This window comes from Gigantopelta aegis, chromosome 8, assembly GCF_016097555.1.
Source record: "Gigantopelta aegis isolate Gae_Host chromosome 8, Gae_host_genome, whole genome shotgun sequence".
Lineage (NCBI taxonomy): Eukaryota > Metazoa > Mollusca > Gastropoda > Neomphalida > Peltospiridae > Gigantopelta > Gigantopelta aegis.
Window position 1 is genome coordinate 16,319,714 of NC_054706.1, and position 26,758 is coordinate 16,346,471.

General features: G+C 35.8%; 1 protein-coding gene across 3 annotated transcripts in view; it reads left to right on the plus strand.

The window, feature by feature from the left end:
- LOC121380177 (bifunctional 3'-phosphoadenosine 5'-phosphosulfate synthase-like) overlaps positions 1–26,758 on the plus strand; it is a 56,110-nt gene continuing 29,352 nt past the window's right edge. The window contains exon 1 of one of the 3 annotated variants that reach the window (XM_041508982.1): positions 1–92. In XM_041508982.1, coding sequence (XP_041364916.1) covers positions 60–92 — 33 coding nt within the window. In that variant the 5' untranslated portion in view covers positions 1–59. Of the gene's footprint in view, positions 93–17,167; positions 17,319–20,706; positions 20,858–26,758 lie in introns of those variants that run through there. The other 2 variants (XM_041508980.1, XM_041508981.1) reach the window with 2 other exon arrangements.

Here is a 26,758-nt window from a genome sequence, read left to right on the forward strand (position 1 = left end):
CAATCAGTCTAAAAGAGTGAACAAAGTTTTGAGCACTTGAGAAGAGCCTATTTTTTAATATGAATGACGAACAGAAGAAGCTATCAGCACACGTATGGCGTTTTAGTTATATACATTTGTGACGTTATTGAATTTATGTTATAATATTTATTTTAAACAAAGTTGTACCCATATCGGTTCATTTTAGTGTTCACTAGAAGATTAATTTGTGTCAAAACTCGACCCCAGTCCGAGTGTCTGTGGTCAGTGTGGACGGTTGCTGTTTAATTTCATACCAAATTTGGTCGTTTCATACCATAAACATAAAGCACATGGTAATTTGGAATGGGTACCAGAAGTTTTGACCCGAGTCAGTTCACTCCCAAGTGTCAGTTTTCCCCCAGTCAGTTCGCCCCAAATACGCTTACCAGGGTTTAAGCTGTCATTCGCCAAATCGACAAATGCAAATTAATATTGAATTTGGCAAAAATATTAAAAATCATGTTTCATTATCTTCCGCTATTTGTTTTTGAGGAGTATTTGTTAATACATTAAAACGCATACAGGTCGGAAATAAGTTTACAAGTCAGAAATAATTTTTAAAAAAGAAGAAAAATGTTTTATTTAACGACACACTCAACATATTGTATTTACGGTTATATGACATTGTTACGGTCCACACAGATATGATTAGCACTGATAGCACCATCCCACATACAGGGTAGTACATACCATGGCCTTTGATATACCAGTCGTGGTGCACTGGCTGGAATGAGAAATGGCCCATTGGGCCCACTGACGGGGATCGATCCCACACCAACCGCGCATCGAGCGAGCGCTGTACCACTGGGCTACGTCTCGCCCAGAAATAACAACTTCCGAGTAAATACGAATGCAGCATTAGGATTCCCGTGCCGAGCAATCAAGCTTCAAGGCCGATCAAAGAAGATGCCCATTGACAGAATCAACTGTACTATTTAACTCAATAAACAATAGGTGAAGCACTTTTTAATAGTACAGTTAAGTTGGCAATCAGTAATTTCTATCCTAACACCCCCTTCCCAAAACACGTACTGTTTCGGTTAATTAAAAATTATTAAAAAAAAAAATGGCTAATAAAATTTGCAAGTGGCTAAAATTTTGGCTGAGCCATTTTCTATCTTCTGATGTGAACAAACGGTTACATAATCTATTCGACACCTCAAACATAATAATACCAAATATTCAATTAGCATAATAGCGATCTCGCGACCGGTAACGAAAAACGGTGTTATCCAGAATACAGCATATGCCTTATGATGTTTGCTAATTTTAATAATCAAGGTTATTAATTTTAACGGCATGCATTCAACATGTATGACCAGCCTCGCTGGCGTCGTGGCAGGTCATCGGTCTACAGGCTGGTAGGTACTGGGTTCGGATCCCAGTCAAGGCATGGGATTTTTAATCCAGATACTGACTCCAAACCTGAGTGAGTGCTCCGCAAGGCTCAATGGGTAGGTGTAAACTACTTGCACCGACTAGTGATCCATAACTGGTTCAGCAAAGGCCATGGTTTTTGCTATCCTGTCTGTGGCAAGTGCAAATAAAAGATCCCTTGCTGCTAATCGGAAGAGTAGCCCATGTTGTGGCGACAGCGGGTTTCCTCTCAAAATCTGTGTGGTCCTTAACCATATGTCTGACACCATATAACCATAAATAAAATGTGTTGAGTGCATCGTTAAACAAAACATTTCTCTCTTCCTTTCAACATGTATGACAGCAATGTGACGGTGATTCAATGTCTGGAAGATATGTAACTTGCTATTTTAATTTTGTAAAGTCTTTGAACCAAAGTAATAAAAACAAACCAACAATGCATGTTAATTTGAATACACATGCCAGTTCAGGGCCGAAAGACATGTTGGCTATTCCAAGGGCTGAGTTCAACCAGACCGAGCGAAAACAAAACGTTCACAAAACTGGTTTGTGCGCTTCACGTTAAACCAAATGGACACTAATCAAATAGTTCACGAACGTTAGGAAGACCGTTTGTTGGCTAAACTGAGGAAAGCTCTTGGCATAATATACATCACGCTTCAGAGTCAGCTGACAACCACGTGTCAAGAGACATCGTTGCAGACATTAAACAATACAATTACACAGAAGTAAATCTTGATGTAAATTTGTAGAAAAACAATAGTTGTTTGCATCAATGAATACCTAACTGCAGTTTCGGTTATTTCCTTTGTCTTTGTTAATTTTGTACCTATGGTCGTGAGCACGCATGCAGATCGCAATCGCGGGAAATGAACATGCAGTATTTATACAAATTGCAGTTAAAAGTACACTGTATTAGTTTACAATAATCATATTTGTTAGATAATGCTAGATATATATTTGTAAAACTGTGAGGTGACATTTAATAAGTTAGCTGGATTTTAAAAAGACCGTAAAATTTTATTTTATTAACTCTTTTTTTTTTCTTTTTTTTTTTCTTCTTTTTTTATAAATGGAATATACTGTGAAGTCAGCATTCTTAGCTTAGGTATTTTACAAGCAGAAATCACAACAAGCATTTAACACAACGCTGAAATCAACAGCAACAACATGGCACAAATTATGAAATTGTTGGGGTTGGGGAATTGATGGGTTATTTTAAAAAAGGTTTTACCACACCCCCCCCCCCCCCAAAAAAAAAACCCCACCCCAAAACAACCCCAACATGATTTGATGGATTGAAGGCAAACACTTAACTGTTTTCAACCCACTACCCCACTTCTTTTGGCTTGATTTTTGTGTTATAATGATGCTAAATATGTAAGCGTCTTAAAAAAATCCTGGGGAAAGGCCTGATATATTAATGTGTTGTCATTGCTGTCATATATATATATAGTCCTACAAACAACTGTGCGAGACAAGACGTCGATGCCAGGGTGTAGTCCTAACTGTATGAACGATTCCTAGTTTGTTAGTTTGTTCCAAAAATTACATAGACTTTCGATAACTTCGACAAAATTGTAACACCGTGAAAAGTGAAAAAGATCCTCAGTTCTTTTTAATGTAGGCTATTAGTCTACCCATTTTTGTATCACATGATCGCTACGGTAGTTTAAATGATTTTGTCATAGTTTGGTCGCATTGAAGGCACACATGTTTTTAAAAGCGAAGTAATGCACTTCACAGAGTGGATTTTAAAACCGGGCAGAACTGATGGATACATTAAAGTAGTAACTGGGCATGGACACCCATATTCATTCAGAAATTATGGGTTAGAAATAAATTACTTTTAAAAGAGCCTTAATTTTGTCATAATTCTTTTGGCTAATTGAAACCTGAATTTGGCTACAGATTTTGGGGTCAAATTAGCCACATTGCTAATAATGTTTTAAGTCCAGCTTAAACCCTCACTTACTTTGGATACAGCCACTGAACAGGAAGTGTTCCCATAGTAATTAAGTAGATGGAGGAGGTGAATGGGTGTTTTGGTTGTTTGACATGCTTACTCTAGGCATCACATATTTGTTCTTTCTTTGTTAGTGGGATTAACTAATGAGCCAATTTTCTTTTAATTAGTAATCAAGCATTAAGAAGATAGTCATTTCTGAAAATGTACAGTAGTATACATGTGTGCTAAGGGTTATTTTACCTATTGTCTCATTTCATAATTTTGGTACTGGTTCCTTATTTCTGTTAAGAGCAGACACACCAAACACAATGTGGGGGCGAACTAGGTGGGGGGGGGGGATTCACTGGTGGCAAACTTGTAATGCATTGGGGGCAAACTAACATATTTTTTGGTGGAAAACTTGAAGGCAAAACATGGACTTTTTTTTTCATCCCATTGCAAAAAGTAATTTTGACCATAGTAAATTTGTATCATCATATACATGTAAAGCCATTTTGTACTGGAGAATCATATTATTTTATAAAGTAATATAAAAATGCCTATATTACATGTCATGTGATAAAGGTAATGTCGTTTACAAAATGATTGGGCAGGACATAGCCCAGTAGTAAAGTGATCACTTGATGTACGGTTAGTCTGGGATCGATCCCCATCAGTGGGCCATTTGAACTATTTCTTATTCCAGCCAGTGCACCACAACTGGTATATCAAAGGCTGTGGTATGTGCTATCCTGCCTGTGGGATGGTCCATATAAAAGATCCCTTGCTACTAATAGAAAGATGTAGCAGGTTTCCTTTCTAAGAGTTAAATCAAACATTTCCTTCCTTCCTTTCTAAGACTATGTCAAAATGACCAAATGTTTAACATCCATCAGTCGATGATTAATAAATCAATGTACTCTAGTGGTGTTGTTAAACAAAACAATCTTTTACTTATTTTTTTTTACAGAATAATTTTACCTAACAAACCCATGCATGATGCAAATGCAATATAGTATTTCACACAAACCAATGTTCTGTTTGCGTGATAGTTACACAACTTTAAATTCACACAAACTGTGTACATATTGTTTTACGTGGTGAACCTTTACATTCTAAAATTTAAAGTTAACAACTTCAGAATCATCAGAATTTTATTGCTTTGCAAACAATCGGTTGTGTATTAAAAAACAAGTTATGAATTTAAGACGATGCCAATCAATGTGCTCTAGTGGTGTCGTTAAACAAAACAAAACTTTCCGTACTTCTGTGAATCTTAGATTTTAGGTCGGAAGCATAAGATTATGAAACGGAATCCCAAGATACTAGCTATATTAAACAATTTTTATCCTTAAAAAAAAAATCCCCAAATTCAGTACCTGAAATTTGAAAATATTGTCCTCTGAAACAACACAATCTACATGTACAATTGATTTGTTAAATTTTATTTGCAAATCTTACTAGCACTAACCATTTTAATACTATCAAGGTATGAGATTACTATAATATCAAGTCATTTCATATCATAATCAGTTCATACCATAGTCATTTTGTACCAGATTAAAGTTGTTGAACATATTGTATTTAATTATTTTTTGTGGGCTTTTTTTTAAAAGACTAAAGTAAATAATATCCAGTCATTTCATACTATAACCATCTAATAATGGTTCAAAGTATCGCCCATGTAGTATGTTTATCTATAAACTGTAAAGGGTTATCTATAAATGAGATCACACATAAATGGTGGGTGGTCTATGGGCATTACCTGGAAATAGTAGAACAAGTTGGGTCTTTAAAAACATAGGTAATTTTGACACAGTCGTAGAGATGAAACCTGCTACATTTTTCCATTAGTATCAAGGGATCTTTTATATGCACCATCCCACAGACAGGATAGTACATACCATGGCTTTTGGTATATCAGTCGTGGTGCACTGGAAAAAGCGAGAAATAGCTCGATGTGCCCACCGACAGGGATCTATTCTAAACCGACCGTGCATCAAGTGAGTGCTTTACCACTGACTACATCCCACCATCATTAGAGATTGAGTCTGTAATCTAAAAGTTTTATAAGCATGGGCCCAGGTGATGAAATTGCAGACCTGTGTGTCACAGATGCCCACAGAGATGAGTGGTTGGCAAGACAGGTACACTACTGGAATGTAGAGGTAGACCTCAAAACTTGTGTCTTTTGTGAATGAGACTCTTTTACAGCTGGAATTTTATTTTTTTAAATTTTGGATTTATGTTGATCATCATTCACCTTTGTTTGACATCTAATATCTGATGGGGTTTTCATGCTAAAGAAAGCCTGTAAAAATTATGAGAACAGTCACTTTTGTTGATGTGTTGCTCATGCAAATCTTATTTTTTTCATAACCTACATGTATTTTTTTCGTTCACACATTAAATTAAAAACATTTTTTAAATGGATATACATTTAATGGGCTATGTAAAAAGAAAATGGGTTACAAAGTTTATTATTTTTGCTTATCTCATAAATGGTTTACACAAATTGGCAATGCTCAGAGGTCTGTAAAGTGTCATTAAAGATTTATTCATTAATTCACTCATTCATTCAAAATAAGCTGGTAACTGACAAATTCCACTGGTGGTTATAACTTTCACATGTCACAGGTTGCATTTGTCAGCATATATGTACCTTGCAAATAAATTATTAGTTATATATAATTTTGTTAACTGCCTACTTTGATTTAGCAGCCTCGTATTTTGAGAAATAACGAAAACCCAGTTTAAGTAAATGTCTATTCAGTAAAATGGCATATTGAAGGCATGAAATTGAAATATAAATGATTTAGAATAAACAATATGAGAACTACATGTACTTGACATCATCAACAAGTTAGAAAACTAAAGGGGAAATAACTGAGTAAGGATTCCAGTTAAACTATTTTGACATATACTTGCAATACATGAATGTAGCTGGCAAACACAATGTATTAAAAGAAAGGTGTCATTAAAATAATATTTCTTACCTTTTGTTTCAGACATGATACCCAGTATTCTCTGCATTTACTGTGCAAACCACATCATTCTACCTTTCTCCCAAAATCTCTTGTTTTCTTTCAAATTTAGGCAATACAAAACATCTACATTGAAACTGGCAAGTCAGTAATGAGCCACTGAACACATCAACCAGGGATCACTTCCCAGGCCATGTATCATGCTTAGAAATGTTAATTCTCAATGGTATCCACATTTATCTTTAAATTTATACATGTTTATTACATCCAAGTTTTGTCTGTCGAAGATCAGGAAATCACTTAGACACATCTACAAATGTACAGTTGTATCATTTCAAAAATGTTCTTGGTTATGCCCTTCTGTTTAGTCGTGTCAGCTGGGTTACAGAAAAGTGAGAAAACACTGAATTCCAGTTTGTACACAAGTAATTAATTAAACATGTTTTGTACTACATGTTCATGCAGCTTGGACTAAATTCTGAATAAAAAATATTAATGGTAATAAATCTTAAGGCTGAGATGGATTTTTCTTGTAGAACACAGGAAATTGCATTTCAGGACATCTAGTTTTCAAAATTTGATGGGGGAGCATACCCCCAAACCCCCGAGAAACTTTGTTTTGTGCCCTCAATCTCAGTCAGCCCCCCCCCCCCCCCCCCCCCCCCCCCCCCCCCCCCCCCCCCCCCCCCAAGTCTACTTGTAAATTCTATTAACCACTTTTCTTGTAAATAGTTGTGAAATTTCCAATGACATTTAATGTTTCTTTCAACTTTAGATAGTTATTTTTTCATGATTTTTAAAAGTTATTATTTCACCTAATAAAAAAAGGTTTTTTTAATGCTATGGTATTGTTAAGCATTAAATATTTGTTTATTAATTAATTCATTCGCTCATTTATTAGTTCATTCATTCAGTCATTCATTTATCAATTAATTTATGTTTCATTAAAATTGCCATACATTGTTCAACAGTATTTGTTCAAAACAGTAAACACCATGTTATGTAAAGCTAAAATGTAAATGGTTGTGATGTTTTCCTTGTGTATGTTAAATCTTTTCCTTATACACATAAGGAAGCTGTCTATTGTGAACAGGTCATGACCAGACATTTAATGAAGGCTTACAATATATGTGACAATCTGTCACCATGACGAATAGGTCAAGACAAATAACTGAAAGCATGAGCATTCATGATATATGGTACATTGTTTGCATGTTTAACCTAGAAATGATTGGATACTTATTACCAGTATTTAAAGGAGTACACATATTACAAGTATTTAAAGGGGGACACATATTACAAGTATTTAAAGGGGGACACATATTACAAGTATTTTAAGGGGAACATGTATTACAAGTATTTAAAGGGGGATACATATTACAAGTATTTTAAGGGGAACATGTATTACAAGTATTTAAAGGGAGACATGTATTATGAGTATTTTAAAGGGAACATGTATTATGATTTTTTTAAGGGGAACATGTATTACAAGTATTTAAAGGAGTACACATATTACAAGTATTTCAAGGGGAACATGTATTTGAGTATTTTAAGTGAAACATGTATTATGCATACGTAAAGGGGAACATGCAATAATTGCAATTACAAGTATTTGAAGAGGTACCTGTAAATGGGGGGAAATAATGTCACATGATATTATTGTGCATCGGTGGGCCCATTGGGCTAATTCTCCTCCAAGCCAGTGCAATGTGCTTTAGTACAGTTGTTAAACAAAACAAATTTTAGTGGGACATAGCCCAGTGGGAAAGCACTCGCCTTATGTGCGGTTGGTCTTGGATCGATCCCCATTGGTGGGCCCATTGGGCTATTTCTCATTCTAGCCAGTGCCCTATAATTGGTATATCAAAGGCTGTGGTATGTGCTATCCTGTCTGTGGGATGGTGCATATAAAAGATACCTTGTCACAAATGGAAAAATGTAGTGGGTTTTCTCTGTAAAACTATGTAACATCCAATAGCTGAAGTATCTTTATTAATGTGTGATAGTAAATGCAACTTTTAAAGATCACACTGAAGACAAAAAATTATCAGTTGTTTTCAGGGAATTTAATTTAGTTTTAAATTCCATCATTTAAACAATAGCAGTTGGCATTTGCTTAGACAGTCAAACAAGTGAATTGTTTTTTTATTTATTGTTGGTGGTGACATTAATTTAAAAATGTAATATGTCAAGTAATTATTGCGCTGATACATCATACACGTTTTTCACAATAATGTCCTGCTTGTATAAATGTCATGATTCACAGTGTTTAAGGAGAGTCCGTTAGATACCATTTATCTTAGGCCCCCCCCCCCAAAAATAGGTGTGTTTCCGATTGCATCCCCCCAAAAATTGAATACTATCATAATAATAATAATAATAATAATAATAATAATAATAATAATTATTATTATTATTATTATTATTATTATTATTATTATTTATCATCATTATCATTATCATTATCTTAATTTAAATACTTTATGTAAAAATTTGAGATGCATTAATAATAAGACCTGTTGATTTAAGTGAAGACGAGAATTAAGCTGAATTGATACGATTATATTTAATCGAAATAACCTGTACCAAGGCTATGTTCGTACATTCGGTTACTTCCGTGACCGATCAAGCTGTTTGGTGGTAGCTAATTCCATAATTTCTCGATGTTTTTCGGAAGGGAATTACATGTGCAAAATGTATCGTATAATAGTATGTAAACAATGTGCAAGGAAGGAAATACTCTTGTTTGGTGATGTTGTCCTCTTTTATTTTTACTTTTTTTTTTTTTTTCAGTTTTTTTTTTCTTCAGTTTAAGAGAGAAAAAAATTAGGGTCGGGGGGGGGGGGTAAAACTAAGGACGGTCGGTCGACCGGAAACACACCTATTTTTTTTTGGCCTTACAAGGAATTGTTTTAAAATGTATCTAACAAGCAGAAAATGGATACATTTTTAAACAATGAGTTGTCAGATATTTAATGGTATTTAATGGAGGACACAAATGTAGTATTCTATTTCTTACATATCATAAAAAACCCAGATTTAAAACAAATTAATCATCTTTTCCAACTCAAACATATTTATAGCAATTTTACTTATATGCCTCTCAAAGTAATAGGGCTATTAGGGGTAGAACGTAGCCCAGTGGTACGGCTCAATGCTCGGTCGGTCTGGGATCGATCCCCATCAGTGGGCCCATTGGACAATTTCTCGTTCCAGCCAGTGAACCACAACAGGTATATCAAAGGCCATGGTATGTATGTATGTCTGTGGAATGGTGCATATAAAAGAACCCTTGCTGTTAATTAAAAAGAGTAGCCCATGTAGTGGTGACAATGGGTTTCTCTCTCAATATCTGTGTGGTCCTTAACCATATGTCTGACATCATATAACCGTAAATAAAATGTGTTGAGTGTGTCATTAAATAAAACCTACCTTTCTTTCTTTCTCAAAGTAATCATTTCAGGTTAATTTATTAATCACAAAGCTTTTAATTTATGTCATGTCTGTTTGATTGGATGATATAGCTGTGGTGTCCGGGTCTTCATTTAGGAGCAGCCAGTTGTATGTCTTTAATGTATGCGTGTTATAATAAATAATTAATGATTTTCTTAATTACGGTGATGTAAGAAAAGTATTTAAAGTGGAGCAAGTATTTAAAGAGGTATGTTTATTAAGCTGAATTATTAACGGGATTATCCTGATATTGTAGTGACTGTAGCCAATCTACTAGTATTAAAATAGAGAGTGGCTTAATCTGCTGTTAAATCTTTTAAAAAGTTTTACACCAAATGTTCTATAATTTTTTAAGTAGATTTAAAATTGTACTTCAATCTGCATATATCACGAAAATTGATTGGCTGATCAAATCAATTTGCGACACTAATACCAGGCGCAGATTCATGCGGGGGACCAAGGGGACCGCCTCCTATTTTTGGTGAAACAATACATATTACAGAATACACAAAAATGCAAAGTCCACCTGTCAAGGACCTTTAAATTCTATTTTCATAAACGGGTTTTGGGTCCCCTCTGTTAAAAAATCCTGGATCCGCGCCTGAATACCAGCATGAATATTTTGGAAATTTGGGGAGTTCCCCAAGAGCCTATTTACATATTCTTGCTGTTTAGTTGGGCATACTTACTTTTAAAATATTAATCTTTTCTAAAGTAAAATGCGTACTTCACTAAATTTTATGATGTAATAAATGCTGTTTATAAACATTTGTATGACGCTGACAGGAATTCCAAAGTAAATGGCAACTGAGCCAAATTATGAATCTTTACAATGTACATTATCAAGCACCAGTTGTCGCAATGAGTATTCGGAATAAGTGAAATTGGTAATGGTTGGAATTGTCATTATTAAAACAATAAAATACAAAATCAAAATTAGGAGCAACAGATGTTTTACACATGAAAACATATATTTTAATTTGCTTGCACTATCATTATTTTTATAAGGTTAATAAAACTCAATTAGTGACTGTAAAACTCAATTGGTAACAGTAAAACTCAATTAGTGACAGTAAACCAACTTTAACATATTTTTGCTTAAATAAGATTTTTAGGAGGATGAAGTACCATTTTCGACTTTCTTGACAGGTAGTAACATCCTGGTAACCTGAACAAGTATTCTTGACTTTCCTGACATGTGGTAACATCCTGGAAAACTGAACAAGTTTTCTTGACTTTCTTGACATTTGGTAACATTCTGGAAACCTGAACAAGTGTTTTTGACTTTCTTGACATGTGGTAACGTTCTGGAAACATGAACAAGTGTTCTTGACTTTCTTGACATATGGTAACATCCTGGTAACCTGAACAAGTGTTCTTGACATGTGGTAACATCCTGGAAACCTGAACAAGGTTTCTTGACATGTGGTAACATCCTGGAAACCTGAACAAGGTTTCTTGATATGTGGTAACATCCTGGAAACCTGAACAAGTGTTCTTGACATGTGGTAACATTCTGGAAACCTGAACAAGGTTTCTTGACATGTGGTGACATTCAGGAAACGTGAACAAGTGTTCTTGACTTTCTTGACATTTGGTAAAATCCTGGTAACCTGAACACATGTTCATGACATGTGGTAACATCCTGGAAACTTGAACAAGTTTCTTGACTTTCTTGACATGTGGTAACATCCTGGAAACCTGAACAAGTTTTCTTGACTTTCTTGACATGTGGTAACATTCTGGAAACATGAACAAGTGTTCTTGACATGTGGTAACATCCTGGTAACCTGAACAAGTGTTCTTGGCATGTGGTAACATCCTGGAAACATGAACAAGTTTTCTTGACATGTGGTAACATCCTGGAAACCTGGCCACAAACCACAATTAATTATGCTATATGTTTTTATATAGCCTTAGTGGCTATAACATTTTTATTAATATCAGCAGACCCATGGATTTTTGTATGTACCTTTGCCTGCCTGGGGGACACATACCCTGAAAAGAATAACCCCTGTTGTCCAGCTCTTTCTCCCAGGATATTGGTTTAAACAAACACACCCACTAAACCTGGTCGGAGTACACCCATTTTACACAAAAAGCACTACTTTGCATGGGACAACAAGTTACACATGTTTACAAACTACATGCTCTCTCCCCTGTCAACTTCAATCAAATAGTTGCCACTTCATTGCTGTCTGCCATGAAATAATCACAGTCAAACAGCAGACTACTTGCGCAGACAAATGTACGGATTTTGGACAACCAAATGGGAAGATAACTGTAATCTGACTTTCTTGACATGTTGTAACATCCTGGTAACCTAAATAAGTGTTCTTGACTTTTTTCAGTGCTTGGGCATCAAATTGAATTTTAAAGATAAAATTCTTTACATACCGGTACATAATTATATATTTATTTTCGATAAACCACTACATTTCCAAGTCTGTGTGAATGTGTGAATGTATGCTACACTTTTGATGACAACTAGGACTAACACTAGAACCAGTTTTGTTTCAGCCAATTTTTAGAGTATATCCTTGAAAAATTATTGAAAATAGGTAAATTTAAAGAAAATGTTATTAGCCAAAGACTTAAATATATTGTAGCCATTTTCTATAAGAATTAAGAATTAGCAAATTTGGCAGTGGACAGGGTGAGCCGTGTCCAATTTAGATGGAAGCATGAGCTCCACACAATTATTTTATTATTTCATGAGTTCGTTTAGCAACATTTTACAAACTGATTATTAGAATTTCATAAAGATTTGTAAATATTTCACGCGAAATATTTCATATCAATTGGAATGTTTAATGCTTACGTGCATCCTGACATAAATTGAATTTGGAGATTTTCCTAAATTTTTAGCACTGCATGTAGATGTAAATGTAACAGCTGATACAAGTAATGGTAAAATACACATACAGTGAAACACCTTTAAAGCGGACACCCTTGGGACCAAGACAAATATCCGGTTTTAATTGGGATCTGGTTTAGAGAGGTTAAGTTCTGTCCTGGTTTTTTAAAAAGGGACTCTGTGAAATGTCCGGTTTTGAGGGAATTCTGGTTTACAGAAGGTCCGGTCTTGAGAGGTTTCACTGTATATAGATTGTTTAGCTCCAGGCAGCGTGGCACAGCTGGGGTATAAACGGTTTGTTATCTATTGAAAACATGTAGCCTAGGTCTATGTGATAAAATTGTTACATCAGCCCTCAGACCATTGTAAAACTACTTGATTGATTGATTCATTCATTCATTAATTCATTCAATCATCCATCCATCCATTCATCCATCCATCCTTTCATTCATTCAGCCATCCATTCATCTGTCCATCCATTCATTCAGCCAGCCAGCCATCCAGCCATTCATTCATCCAGCCATGCAGCCAGCCAGCCATCTATCCATCCATCCATCCATTCATTCATTCATTCATTCATTTAGCCATCTATCCAGCCATCCATTCATTCATCCATCAATTTTCATATACTTACCATTTGTTACACCTAATAGCCGATGTATATTTTTGTGCTGGGGTGTTGTTAAACATTCATTCATTCAGCCATCCATTCAGTTTAGTGGTAAAGTGCCTGCTTGATGTACGGTCGGTCTGGATTGATCCATGTCAGTTTGCCCATTTGGCTATTTCCTGTTCCAGCCAGTGCACCGCGGCTGGTATATCAAAGGCTGTGGCTATCCTGTCTGTGGGATGGTGCATATAAAAGATCCCTTGCTACTAATGGAAAAATATAGCAGGTTTCCTCTCTAAGACTAAATGTAAAAATTACCAAATATTTCATTTCTGTAGCCGATTAAATAATAAATCAATGTGCTCTAGTGGTGGTAAGCAATTTTTTTTCCCATTCATCCATTCATTCTTATATTCATTCATTCATTCATTCATTCATTCATTCGACAAAGCCAATCTAGTCCTCAGTTCCGGCTAATGAATTTTGGTCTGGGCTAGTGGAAATTATCAACTGCATTACTATAATACATTGTACGTAGAGCACTATAGCCAAAGGTTCCGTGAAGGCTAGTAACTTTCTCAAACATTTGTCAACCACAGTCATTTTGTCTTTGTAATATATGTGCGGTGGGTGGGATGTAGCTTAGTGTAATGTGTTGGCCTCATTTGTGATGGTTTGTAGGATAGATCACTGCAAGTGGATCCATTGAGTTTCTTCCCATTCCAACCATACTGCTATTCGGTAGGATGAAAGCCTGTTTAGTGACAGCAAATGTCCTCTCTTGTACTCCAGACCAAGATCTAAATTACAGCCCCTGCAAGTAAGAAAATGTCCACGGCAAAAAAACACATGTCATTGGACAAAACCCTGAATATAGGCAAATTAAAAACTCCACTGCATTGCCGATTGCCATGGGCAACTGCAGGGGTTGAATTAATCATAATTATGTTTAGACATCAAAAAGACTGGTAGTTTTAAATGTACTGAGGTGTTCATATAATAAACAAACATTCCTTTCCTTTCCTATTCTTCAGACAATTATTCAATATGTTACCCATCCCAACCAGTATCTAACGATTGGTACACCAAAGGCCATGATATCTACTCTCCTGTCTATAGGAAAGTGCATATCAGAGATCCCTTACTACTTATTGGTACATGTTGGAGTAGTGTGTATGGCAGCTGTGGGTTTCCTCTCTTTGTCTCTGTCACCCAAATATCAAAATAATCAGACCTCACTGTTTAAGGGGAGCTGTCACTCTCGCTCTCCATCACTCCCCTGAGACTAGTTCAAGGTGAGTAATATTTAGCTCATCTTAGCATGTGAATTTATATGGTATCAATATGGTAATATCTTAAATGGCTCCACATACATTTTAGGGAAACAATTGATCACTCACGGTTTGAAAAAACACTGTTAATATTGTTATACACCAAATAGGCGTAGTTTTAAATGTGCTGAGGTGTTGTTAAACAAACTTTAATTTCCTATTCTTTGGAAAATTATTTGGTCTGTGAATTGAAAAGTAACCTGGTACAGTTTGCCAGTCAGCATTCAATTTGTATGCAGAAATTTAACGCACACATAACTCATAAAGGCCACGTAATAATAAATCTCCATGTTTTTTTCCCGCCATATTGACTATGGTATATTACATGTGAGTACTGGTAATTGTGCTGTACACACTTGGAGCATCTATTGGATTTCAATCTGTTGTTAAAAAAACCCATTTGGAGCGGATAAAATCAATCACGCTGTACATGTATAACTGACAACATTTCCAGGAGCTAACTTTCTGAAATATTTTTTGAAAATGTCAGTTCAGATATTCTTTGCAAATTAAAAAAAATTTGGTGTGCAAATTATACATTTTTGGTGTGCAAATTATAAATTTTTTGGTGTGCAAGTACATTATTACTGGTTGAGAAGGGAATAGCTAAAAACAATATTCTTTTTTGTACTTTTGTAAAACATTAATAAATTGTAATTGTGAAAGGCCCCTTAATAATTTAATTAATGTGCAGAGATTTTCTTCATTGTGGAATTTTCACAATTATTAGGAAAATGTTATTTCAGTAGAAAAATGTAATATATTATTTTATTACATACCTATTCATTCTTACTACCGTATAGTGATAAAGACATTTTTAAAACATGCTATAAATTTATCTTTTATCACACATATTTGCGATCTGGGCCCTGTTCCAGGAAAGAATTGTAGCTAAGGTTACCGTAATTGTAGTGACTTAAGGTGAGTTTTATGGCTGGCACTGTAAACTTCACAGCTGTTCCACAAAGCAAGTGCCCCTTTAATGATTAATATATTCTTTGCAAAGAAGTGCAAATTAGTTAAATAATAAATTGGTGACTGACTTTTCGGAACATATACTTTGAATAACAGTCCTCCACCTCTATTGACTAGAATTGTAAGAAGAAGAAGTGTTGTAATCATATGCAGTACAGTCATTTTTGACCGAAGGCCTGAGGTTAAAAACGAAACATATGCAGTCATCAAATAGACAAAAATACCCACATATCTAAAAAGTCCATATGGTTATGTCCATTGTAAACTGAATTGTTTTTCTACGGAAGTAACTGTATATTTGGCATTTCTTGAAAAAAATACCTGGCTACAATGTAGACCCTTGAACCGTCAACTTGGCCTGTTCCAATTGTTAATGGTGTCACTTTCTAATAATGTCATTAGCTTTCCGGGTGTTATTTTCATTTGATCCCGGAAAAAGAATGTAATTCACCAATCACAATACAGAACACACTCACTAGCATTTTACAATATTGTACCATGATACAATCCTTTGAGTCAGAGAAGCTGCATCGTGATACAGACCTGTACAAAGAAAGAAATGTTTTATTTAACAACGCACTCAACACATTTTATTTACGGCATCAGACATATGGTTTCCTCACTCAATATCTGTGTGGTCCTTAACCATATGTCCGACGCCATATAACCGTAAATAAAATGTGTTGAGTGCATTGTTAAATAAAACATTTCCTTCCTTTTACCAACCGTCACTTCATGCGCGGTTAGTCTAGGATCGATACCAGTCCATGGGCCTATTGGACTATATGTATTTCTCATCCCATCCAGTTCAGTATATCAAAAGCTGTGGTATGTGCTATCCTGTCTGGGATGGTGCAGATAAGATTCCTTGCTACTAATAGAAAAATTTAGCAGGTTTCCTCTCTAAGACTATATGTCAAAATTACCAAATGTTTAACATCCAATAGCCAGTGATTAATAAATCAATATGCTCTAATGGTGTTGTTAAGCAAAACAAACTTTAACTTAAAAATGTATTTGATTGAATGAAATCGCCTGTCAGATGCATAGCTTTCCATGTTGCAGGCAGATGTTGAGTGAGACCACATGAACATTAATGTGTATCGGTAGAACATTTTGAAAAGATTTTCACTTTCATGATCAAGTAGTACAATGTTTTGAAACCACCCCCGGAGACATGCCCTCCATGATATAACCACCCCCTTGTGGATATAACTTGATGTGAGTATTTCAGGATCTTTAAATTGGCACTGATGCAAAATACATGTCAACTGCAGAGTTTTTAATGTGTTTGGCAATTATATACTTGATTGAGATATTCCACCTAGCCCCCCGCCTCCCTCATCCTTGAAATGGACCCCATGTGAGAATTTCACAATCTTAAAATCACTTCTGATGCAAAACCCATGTCAAATACAGAGCTTTAAACGTCACTGACACTGTGACAGACGTTTGAATGGGATCACTCCGAATAAAAATTGATTAACCTGTACACTTGACCAGACATAAATAACACCGATTGCCTGGCTGTGCGTGCATATGAAAGAAGTCATTTTCCACTTGCTCTGACAGTGCTAGGGCCCTGACTGGGTTTGTTCAGGAGCTACTGATCATGTGTGTGTAACATCCTGGGACGTGGCATACAGTAATTAATGCTCACATCGTCAGACAGCACTTGTTGACATTGACAGAAGCTCCATTTTTCAAAAGCTGCCCAGTCCTCAATATGGCTTTGCCATGTTATCAGTATTCTTTGGCGCAGGTAACTTTAATGTTAATATTTAAATACATTTTTATTTTATTTTGTTATTTGTCATTTGTTATTTTATAATGTCATATTAAAAAAAAATAATTAAATTAAATTCTTGTTTTGGGGTGGGGGTTTTTAATTACATACATGTATGTTTGAATTTATGGAAAAAATTTTGATAGTATGACAATTCTTTAAAAGAAAAGGATTGTTATAACAAAATCAACTATTAAATTTTAATACATGTAGTTGGTTCTAATTTAAAAAAAAAAATTATATATATAATACTATAAAATTAAAAAGAAGAAAATGTAGAGAAAAGTGGTGAGTATACATGTAAAGGTTTTTTTTTAATTGTTATTATTATTAATAATGTTTGTTAAATCAGTAATCACAACAAACTTTTTTATTAATTGCCAAAATAGCATAATTCATGCTATTATTTGTGGGTAGAAGACCATTTCCGTTGGATAACATGTAGCGCTGGCTCTGTCACTCGCTATATTCACCTAATTTGTTTTTAATTTTACGAACAATTTTAATGTAACGATTCATATTTTGTTGGAAATAAATGGATTTCTTTTGTTGTTTGTTTTACACGGCCCAAGTTCAGACAGTAAACATTTCGCTATCGTTTGCGAACTATTTGATTGTTTCCCGACGTGGCCATTTGGTTTACTGTGAAGCACATAAAACCAGTCTAGCAGATGTTTTTCTGCTCTGTCTACCTGAACTCAGCCCAGTTGTGGAGCACAAGCTGGAATAAGCCCATCAATTGGGATCGATCTAGACTGACCACGCATCAGGCGAGTGCTTTACCACTGGGCTACATCCCACACCCAACCTGATGTTCAGGGCTCGAAACTTGCCAAAATATATAGCAGCCTAAACATTTTTAATGGATATTGGCAATTTATGGTAAGCAAACCACGAACCGAGTATCAGATTTTCTATAAATTAGTCAACCATGGAGGAAAACACAAACCAAATACATTATTAATTACTGTTCATTTAATCAGTCCATCAGTTTGACAGGTTTGTGGCTGGCTGATTCTATTACCAGCCTATCACCTGTTGTTTTCACTGTATTCCAGTCGGGTAGTATATGATCAGCATTTCTCAGATTAAATTTAGTTTTCTATAGATAGCATAAACGGCGGGGGGGGGGGGGGAATCTGAGCATGTTTTCAGTTTGTATATCATAAATAGAGATTATTATACAAGCTTGTGTGTCGTACTTATTTTACGAAACGAGTGTAAGGATTCTTGTATTGCCCGAGCAAGAGCGAGGGTAATACATTAATCCTGACACGAGTTTTGTCAAATCAGTACGATTCACACGCGAGTGTAATAATTTCTTTATTATCCACATTATCCAAAACATTATTTTTATGAACTAAAAAGAGACGACAAACCGACTTCATTTTCCAAAATGACTTCATTTTTGATAAGTGTTTATACTGAGGAAGCCATATTAAGTTATGACGTCGCTTCACAAAATTATGTCATTCGTGGTGCACGTGAAATCATTATGACACACGTGGGTCATCCTGATTATATTTCCCTGAATACCTTGAACTACGTGGATAATAATTCCAAATACTCTCCTTTCGGAAATGAAACATGGTCATAGAAGAGGCTAACAGAAGTTCTATAATAATTATTAATCTCACAACTTCATTCATTCAACAGGATCGAACCACCTCGGTGGATCCATTCAGCTGATTGGTTTTTTCTCGTTCTTCTCAGTGTACCACAACTGGTTAGAGGCAGTGGTATGTGTTTTCCTGTCTGTGGAAAAGTGCATATAAAAGATCCATAGCTGAATTATAAAAAATGTAGCATGTTTTCTCTGATGACCACGTGTCAGAATTACCAAATGTTTGACATCCAATAGTCGATAATTAATTAATTAATGTGCTCTAGTGGTGCCGTTATTCAAAACAAACTACTTTCATTCAAAATTGGTGGGATATAGCCCCATGGTTAAGTGCACGCCTGATGCATGGTCAGTCTAGGATCAATCCCTGTCGGTGGACCAATTGGGCTATTTTTCATTCCAGCTTGTGCACCACCATTGGTACATCAAAGGCCATGGTATGTGCTGCCCTGTCTGAAAAGTGCATATAAAAGATCCCTTGCTACTAATGGAAAAATATAGTGGGTTTCCTAACACTGTATGCCAGAATTACTAAATATTTGACATCCGTTAGTCAATGATTAATAAATTATTGAACTCTAGTGGTGTCATGAAACAAAGAAAAACATTTAACGTTTAACTTTTTCATTTGTGACTAAGCATTGTATTGGCTTGGTTACCAAAGTATTTTCACTGTGAGCTGTGTATCAGTTACAGGTGAGGTGGGTAACTTCTTTTATCAATACTGAAGACAGTTGTTTGATGTGAAAGGCAGACCCTGTAACTTCATCACAACTAGGGGCGGGATGTAGCCCAGTGGTAAAGCATTCGCTTGATGTGCGGTCGGTCTGGGATCGATCCCCGTCAGTGGGCCCATTGGGCTATTTTTCGCTCCAACCAGTGTACTATGATTGGTATATCAAAGGCCGTGGTATGTGTTATCCGGTCTGTGGGATGGTGCATATAAAAGATCCCTTGCTGCTAATCGAAAAAGAGTAACCCACGAAGTGGTGACAGTGGGTTTCCTCTCTCAGTATCTGTGTGGTCCTAAACCATATGTCCAATGCCATATAACTGTAAATAAAATGTGTTGAGTGTATCATTAAACAAAACATTTCCTTCCTTCATCATGTCCATAGTAAAAACACTCCTTAGTAGTTCAGGAAACATTTGCAGGTGCACATTAAAACTAACATTTGGGTGGGGCTCTACTGGGATGCAGACTAGGTACCTATATACAATTCATTTCATTTCAACTTATTTTCGTGCTTATATCCAATTAAGGTTCAAACATGCTGTCCTGGGTACATACCTCAGCTATCTGGGCTGTCTATCCATAGCAGTAGGTTAGTTGTTAGTGAGAGAGAAAAGGATGTAGTGGTCTTGCACCTACCCACTGAGTCGTTAAAACTTGCTCTGTGTTGGAGCCGGTACCAGGGTGCAAACCCAGTACCTACCAGCCTTATTTCCGATGGCTTAACCACGACACCACATGTATTGCTAGTGGCTCAATCAACCATAGAGGCCGGTAAAGCATGATTTTGCTATAAATAGTTGTATTTGTAATCTTTTTTGAATGGGAAACGTGTCTACACCATTTTGATATGCATCAGTTACACTGATTATTTTTTTAACCTCTTGATATAGAAATCTATAGCCTGTATGTTGGCAGGCAAAATATATATATTGTATATGTACATGAACACACCTGTGTATCACTGTGTGATAATATCCACGCTTGGTTGGACAGCGATGTAGAAATATCAGGCTGTATTCACTGAGCCACATCACCAAAGGTATCACTTAAATCGTCCATACTGCAGTTTAAAACACTGTGAAACTTGATAAACATTTTCAGAGTGTCTGAGGGTTCAGTATGTCTTTACATTTCGACCAAAACAGAATGAATCAGGTAACTTGATGCTGTTATATTGTCTTTTTCGTCATTGTTAGTGGGCGTTTTAGGCTGTAGATGTGTTATGACATATATGTATAACAAACATGAAAGAATACATCGACAGTCAAACTTGTATTAACTAAGCATCTACACCTATAAATGAAGGACAGATTGTTTTAGTTCCCTACTAGTGCCAACCAAAGGGGACTATAGGGTTCATCTCCATCCGCCTGTATGTATTGATGTCTGTCTGTCTTTATTTATTTATTTCTGTCTGTCTGTTCATCTGTCACACTAGTATATAGTTTTCCAGACCTTTTTTTTTCACAATGCCTCAAGATATTGAGCTAGAATTTTGTGCATAGCTTTATCATGTACTGCTACAGATCAAGTTTGACTTTCATATTGATTTACCTAATTTTGACAGTTATGGCCCTTGAACTTAGGAGATAAGAAAATGTTTTCTAGACTTTTTTTTTACAATGTTATAAAATATTAAGCTAAAAAAAATTTGTATAGCTTTATCATGTACTGTTACAGATCAAGTTTGACTTTCATGGCAATTTACCCATTTTTCACAGAGTTATGGCCCTTGAACTTTGTTGGGCCCCGGTAGAGGACATGTATTGCTTTAGCAGTACACTCAGAATGTTTGTTTTTTGAAGACACTTGGCTTCTTAACTCTTGGTCATTTGAACTGTGTAAATTAGATGGTTTGGAAAAACTGTAAGATGACCTCTTAGAACATGTGACTGCTTTATGCAGGTCTGTCATAATTATATTAGATGATTTGAGATGATTGCTGACTTGTTAAAGACAGGTGGCTGTTTATTACAGGATAATTTGAACTGTCTTGTACACATGATTTGGGAGAACTGTGAAATGACAACTTATTACAGGTGGCTGTACTGTGCAGGTCTGTTTGAGCTGTAGTAGATTTGGGACAATGTGTAGGGGTTCTCTAAAGACAGGTGACTGCTTAATATAAGTCTGTTAGAAATGTAGTAGATGATTTGGGAGAAGGGTACGATGCCCTGTTAATACAGGTTACTGTTTAATACGGATGTGTTAGAACTGTAGTAGATGATTTGGGAGATGGGTAAGATGCCCTGTTAATACAGGTTACTGTTTAATACGGATGTGTTAAAACTGTAGTAGATGATTTGGGTGAAGGGTACGATGCCCTGTTAATACAGGTTACTGTTTAATACGGATGTGTTAAAACTGTAGTAGATGATTTGGGTGAAGGGTACGATGCCCTGTTAATACAGGTTACTGTTTAATAAAGATGTGTTAGAACTGTAGTAGATGATTTGGGTGAAGGGTACGATGCCCTGTTAATACAGGTTACTGTTTAATACGGATGTGTTAGAACTGTAGTAGATGATTTGGGAGAAGGGTACGATGCCCTGTTAATACAGGTTACTGTTTAATACAGATGTGTTAGAACTGTAGTAGATGATTTGGGTGAAGGGTACGATGCCCTGTTAATACAGGTTACTGTTTAATACGGATGTGTTAGAACTGTAGTAGATGATTTGGGAGAAGGGTACGGTGCCCTGTTAATACAGGTTACTGTTTAATACGGATGTGTTAGAACTGTAGTAGATGATTTGGGTGAAGGGTACGATGCCCTGTTAATACAGGTTACTATTTAATACAGATGTGTTAGAACTGTAGTAGATGATTTGGGTGAAGGGTACGATGCCCTGTTAATACAGGTTACTGTTTAATACGGATGTGTTAGAACTGTAGTAGATGATTTAGGTGAAGGTACGATGCCCTGTTAATACAGGTTACTGTTTAATACAGATGTGTTAGAACTGTAGTAGATGATTTGGGAGAAGGGTACGATGCCCTGTTAATACAGGTTACTGTTTAAAACGGATGTGTTAGAACTGTAGTAGATGATTTGGGTGAAGGGTACGATACCCTGTTAATACAGGTTACTGTTTAATACAGATGTATTAGTACTGTAGTAGATGATTTGGGTGAAGGGTACGATGCCCTGTTAATACGGGTTACTGTTTAATACGGATGTGTTAGTACTGTAGTAGAGGGGTGGGATGTAGCCCAGTGCCACAATGGTGAAATGTTCATTCGTTCATTCATTCCCAGTGGTAAAACTATTAACAAATGTTTGACATCCAATAGCCACGTCGGTGGCCCCATTGGGCTATTTCTCATTCCAGCCAGTGCTCCACAACTGGTGTAACAAATGTACTATCCTGTCTGTGGGGTGGTGCATATAAAAGATCCCTTGCTGCTAATCGAAAAGAATAGCCCATGAAGTGGCGACAGCGGGTTTCCTCTCTCTATATCTGTGTGGTGCTTAACCATACGTCTGACATCATATAACCGTAAAAAAAATGTCTTGAGTGTGTCGTTAATTAAATCATTTCCTTCCTTCCAATAGCCAATGATTAATGTACTCTAGTGGTGTCATTAAACAAAACAAACTTTAACTTTAATACAAGTGACTGCTTAATACAGACCTATTAGAACTGGTGGATGATTGAGAGAAGGATAGGGTGATCTCTCGTGGGGGTGGGGGAGTTGGGAAGGGGTATTGAGGTAAGTTAAGTGCTTATCCTAGGGGTAGGAGGTAGTTTAGTTGTGGAGCATTCACATGAGGTGCAGTGTGTTATACAATTTATCATCCTCAATGGACCCTGAGGTTTTTTCCCATCCCAACTAGTGTCTCACAATTATTACCAAAATTTTTTTTGTTGTACATGTATGTACTATGGGAATTGCATACAAATGTTCCTTTGCTGCTTTATTTGTAGGAGTAGCTTTCATGTATGTGGTGACAACAGGTTTCCTCTCTTTCTATATTGACCAAATGTTAAAATAACCATATCATGTTCAACACCAAATAGCTATAGTTTAACATGTGCTAAGCCTAATGGTGCTGTTAAAGAAAGAAAAAAGTTCCTTTTCTTTGTTACTTGTATGTACGCAGTGGTAACCTGTGTGTTATTTTATGTAACCAGGGCTCACGCGAGTGGGTGAAGTCAGTCCAAACTTCGCTTTGTCCAGCTTGACTTCACCATGCCAGTCGTTACAAAGTGAAATCGGTGTTGCTTTTTGTACACAATCACGGATGAATGGTGAAGAACTTGGGGAACACCTATTCATAGATAATAATTAAGTGTTCTGTGTCCGAGAGTTCGAAGAGACTCTGGCACCACAAAATCATGCGACAGGCTCATACAACACCCATGTCGGGCACTACAAGTGGGAGAGACTGTTGAAGCGTGTAACTTTAATTCTATTGTCAGGTGTGTCTGCTGGAAAGTGGACATGGGTGGGGATCTAGACTATGGCAAACGAATGTTTTATATGGAGGTTGGGTCATGCTTCAACCAAAAATACATTGAAAAAAAAATTGACGTAAAAAAGGGGCAATAATTAACTAGTCTCACACAGACTTTTTCATAACAATGAATAAATTCAACATACAAACAAAGATGTCAAAATTATAAAATAACACAGGCAAACCTGTCTTAATGGCCACCTGTAATCAGCTGTCTCTTGTAGTCAGTGGCCATTTTTTCCCTACCGAAAGATGTGTTAATGTAAATGCACTTGTAATAATAAAGCAGTCACTTGTTTAACGCACTTAGCGGCTACCTAAACTGGATCCCAAGTTGCTGAAATGCCTGTGTTAAGTGGCCACTGTAAATTAAAAATGCTAAATTATACAGTGACAATGTGCAGCAAATAAACAATCTTCACTGTGTATCAATTAAGAAATTGTGGTCGTGGAATGCATTTAATTGGCTCCGGGTAATCGAAGCTTGACATTGGTAGAGTAATCCATTAAAACAATACTCTGCATAGAGTAGTAATTAAATGAAAAGAAACCACAAACTTGTGAGATAATGAATTCCAAACGGTTAAATTAGTGTTTTCAGTTAACATTTTATTATTTTATAAGCAGGCGACATGTGGAAATGTGATGTTTAGAAAACTCTAGAGCACTTTCATCATTTAGCAGTACTGACTGTAAAAAAGAAAAGAAATTTGTTTACAGATTGTAAAAGTTGCACTTGTATGCTGTTTAATACAGGTTTGATTGTATGGGTTAATATAACTCTTTTTGTGTTGGGTTGTTTTGGGGTTTTTTTAAAGATTAAAAGGCAAGTCTCCCTCCTGTTCAGGGTTGAAACAAATCATAATTTATTTATTTTTAAATCCAAAAAATCAGTCTTTTTAAATTTAAATCAGATTTTTAAAATTAAATCAGATTTATTTGATTTTTTTGATTTTTACTTTAATTTAGAGCTTCTGAATTGAATACTTGCTCCCTATTAAATACACGATTTGGAAGTTTCACTGCATTCTGAAAGGAAATACCTCGAACATCTAGAAATGAGGCAACAAAATAGTATTTTAATACTTTTATTGAAAAAAACCAATGTGTTCTCAGTGACTGACACTGACTTCAAGTCACATCTGTTAGATCTGACTCTAGAGCATCCCCAAATTCGTCCAATTTACCACATTGAAGCAGAGTGGCTTCACTTGACACCTATTGTGTTGATCTCCCAGGAATCCCAACCATTTGGGGGAATTGTCACTGATCAGGATGACTTTTTAGACTACATGGTGTTGAAATCTAATTGCAATTCAATTATAAATATATGTAAAAATAATTATCTAGCGTAAGTAACAATTGATTTTAAATAACACTTCATTTTTTGTACTGCAAGTTAATTGATAAATCATGTTTACAAAATAATCAATAAAAATAAATGCAATAATCATAAAAATCAAATGAAACATAATAAAAAAAAATAAAAAAATTTGAAATGCATGATATTTTTTATTTTTTTGCAGTGATTTAAATCAAACAACTCTGCTCCTGTTAAAAACTTCGCTCTCTCAAAAGTGTCAGAGAGAAGTGACTTCGCTCTATGATTTTGACCTCACGTGAGGCCTGGTAACACACAATATATGGTGCTTATGTAGAAATCAGAACACCCTAAGAAATTTCTAGACAAATTCCTTCTCTTCTCACCTCACAGTAAAGTACCGATGTTTGTTTAGTCTTATTTTCACACTTATATCCAATTTAGGTTCAAGCACACTGTCCTGGGCACACCTCGACTATCTGGGCTGTCTGTCCAGGACAGTGAGTTAATGGCTAGTGATAAAAAGTCAGTTCAGTGGCCTTACACCTATATGTAGAGTGCATCATTAAATAAAACATTTCCTTCTTTCCTTATACCTACTCACTGAGTCGTTAAATAAAACATTTCCTTCTTTCCTTACACCTACTCACTGAGTCGTTAAATAAAACATTTCCTTCTTTCCTTACACCTACTCACTGAGTCATTAAATAAAACATTTCCTTACACCTACTCACTGAGTCATTAAATAAAACATTTCCTTCTTTCCTTACACCTACTCACTGAGTCGTTAAATAAAACATTTCCTTACACCTACTCACTGAGCCGTTAAATAAAACATTTCCTTCTTTCCGTACACCTACTCACTGAGTCGTTAAATAAAACATTTCCTTCTTTCCTTACACCTACTCACTGAGTCATTAAATAAAACATTTCCTTCTTTCCTTACACCTACTCACTGAGTCGTTAAATAAAACATTTCCTTCTTTCCTTACACCTACTCACTGAGTCGTTAAATAAAACATTTCCTTACACCTACTCACTGAGTCATTAAATAAAACATTTCCTTCTTTCCTTACACCTACTCACTGAGTCGTTAAATAAAACATTTCCTTCTTTCCTTACACCTACTCACTGAGTCGTTAAATAAAACATTTCCTTACACCTACTCACTGAGCCGTTAAATAAAACATTTCCTTCTTTCCGTACACCTACTCACTGAGTCGTTAAATAAAACATTTCCTTCTTTCCTTACACCTACTCACTGAGTCGTTAAATA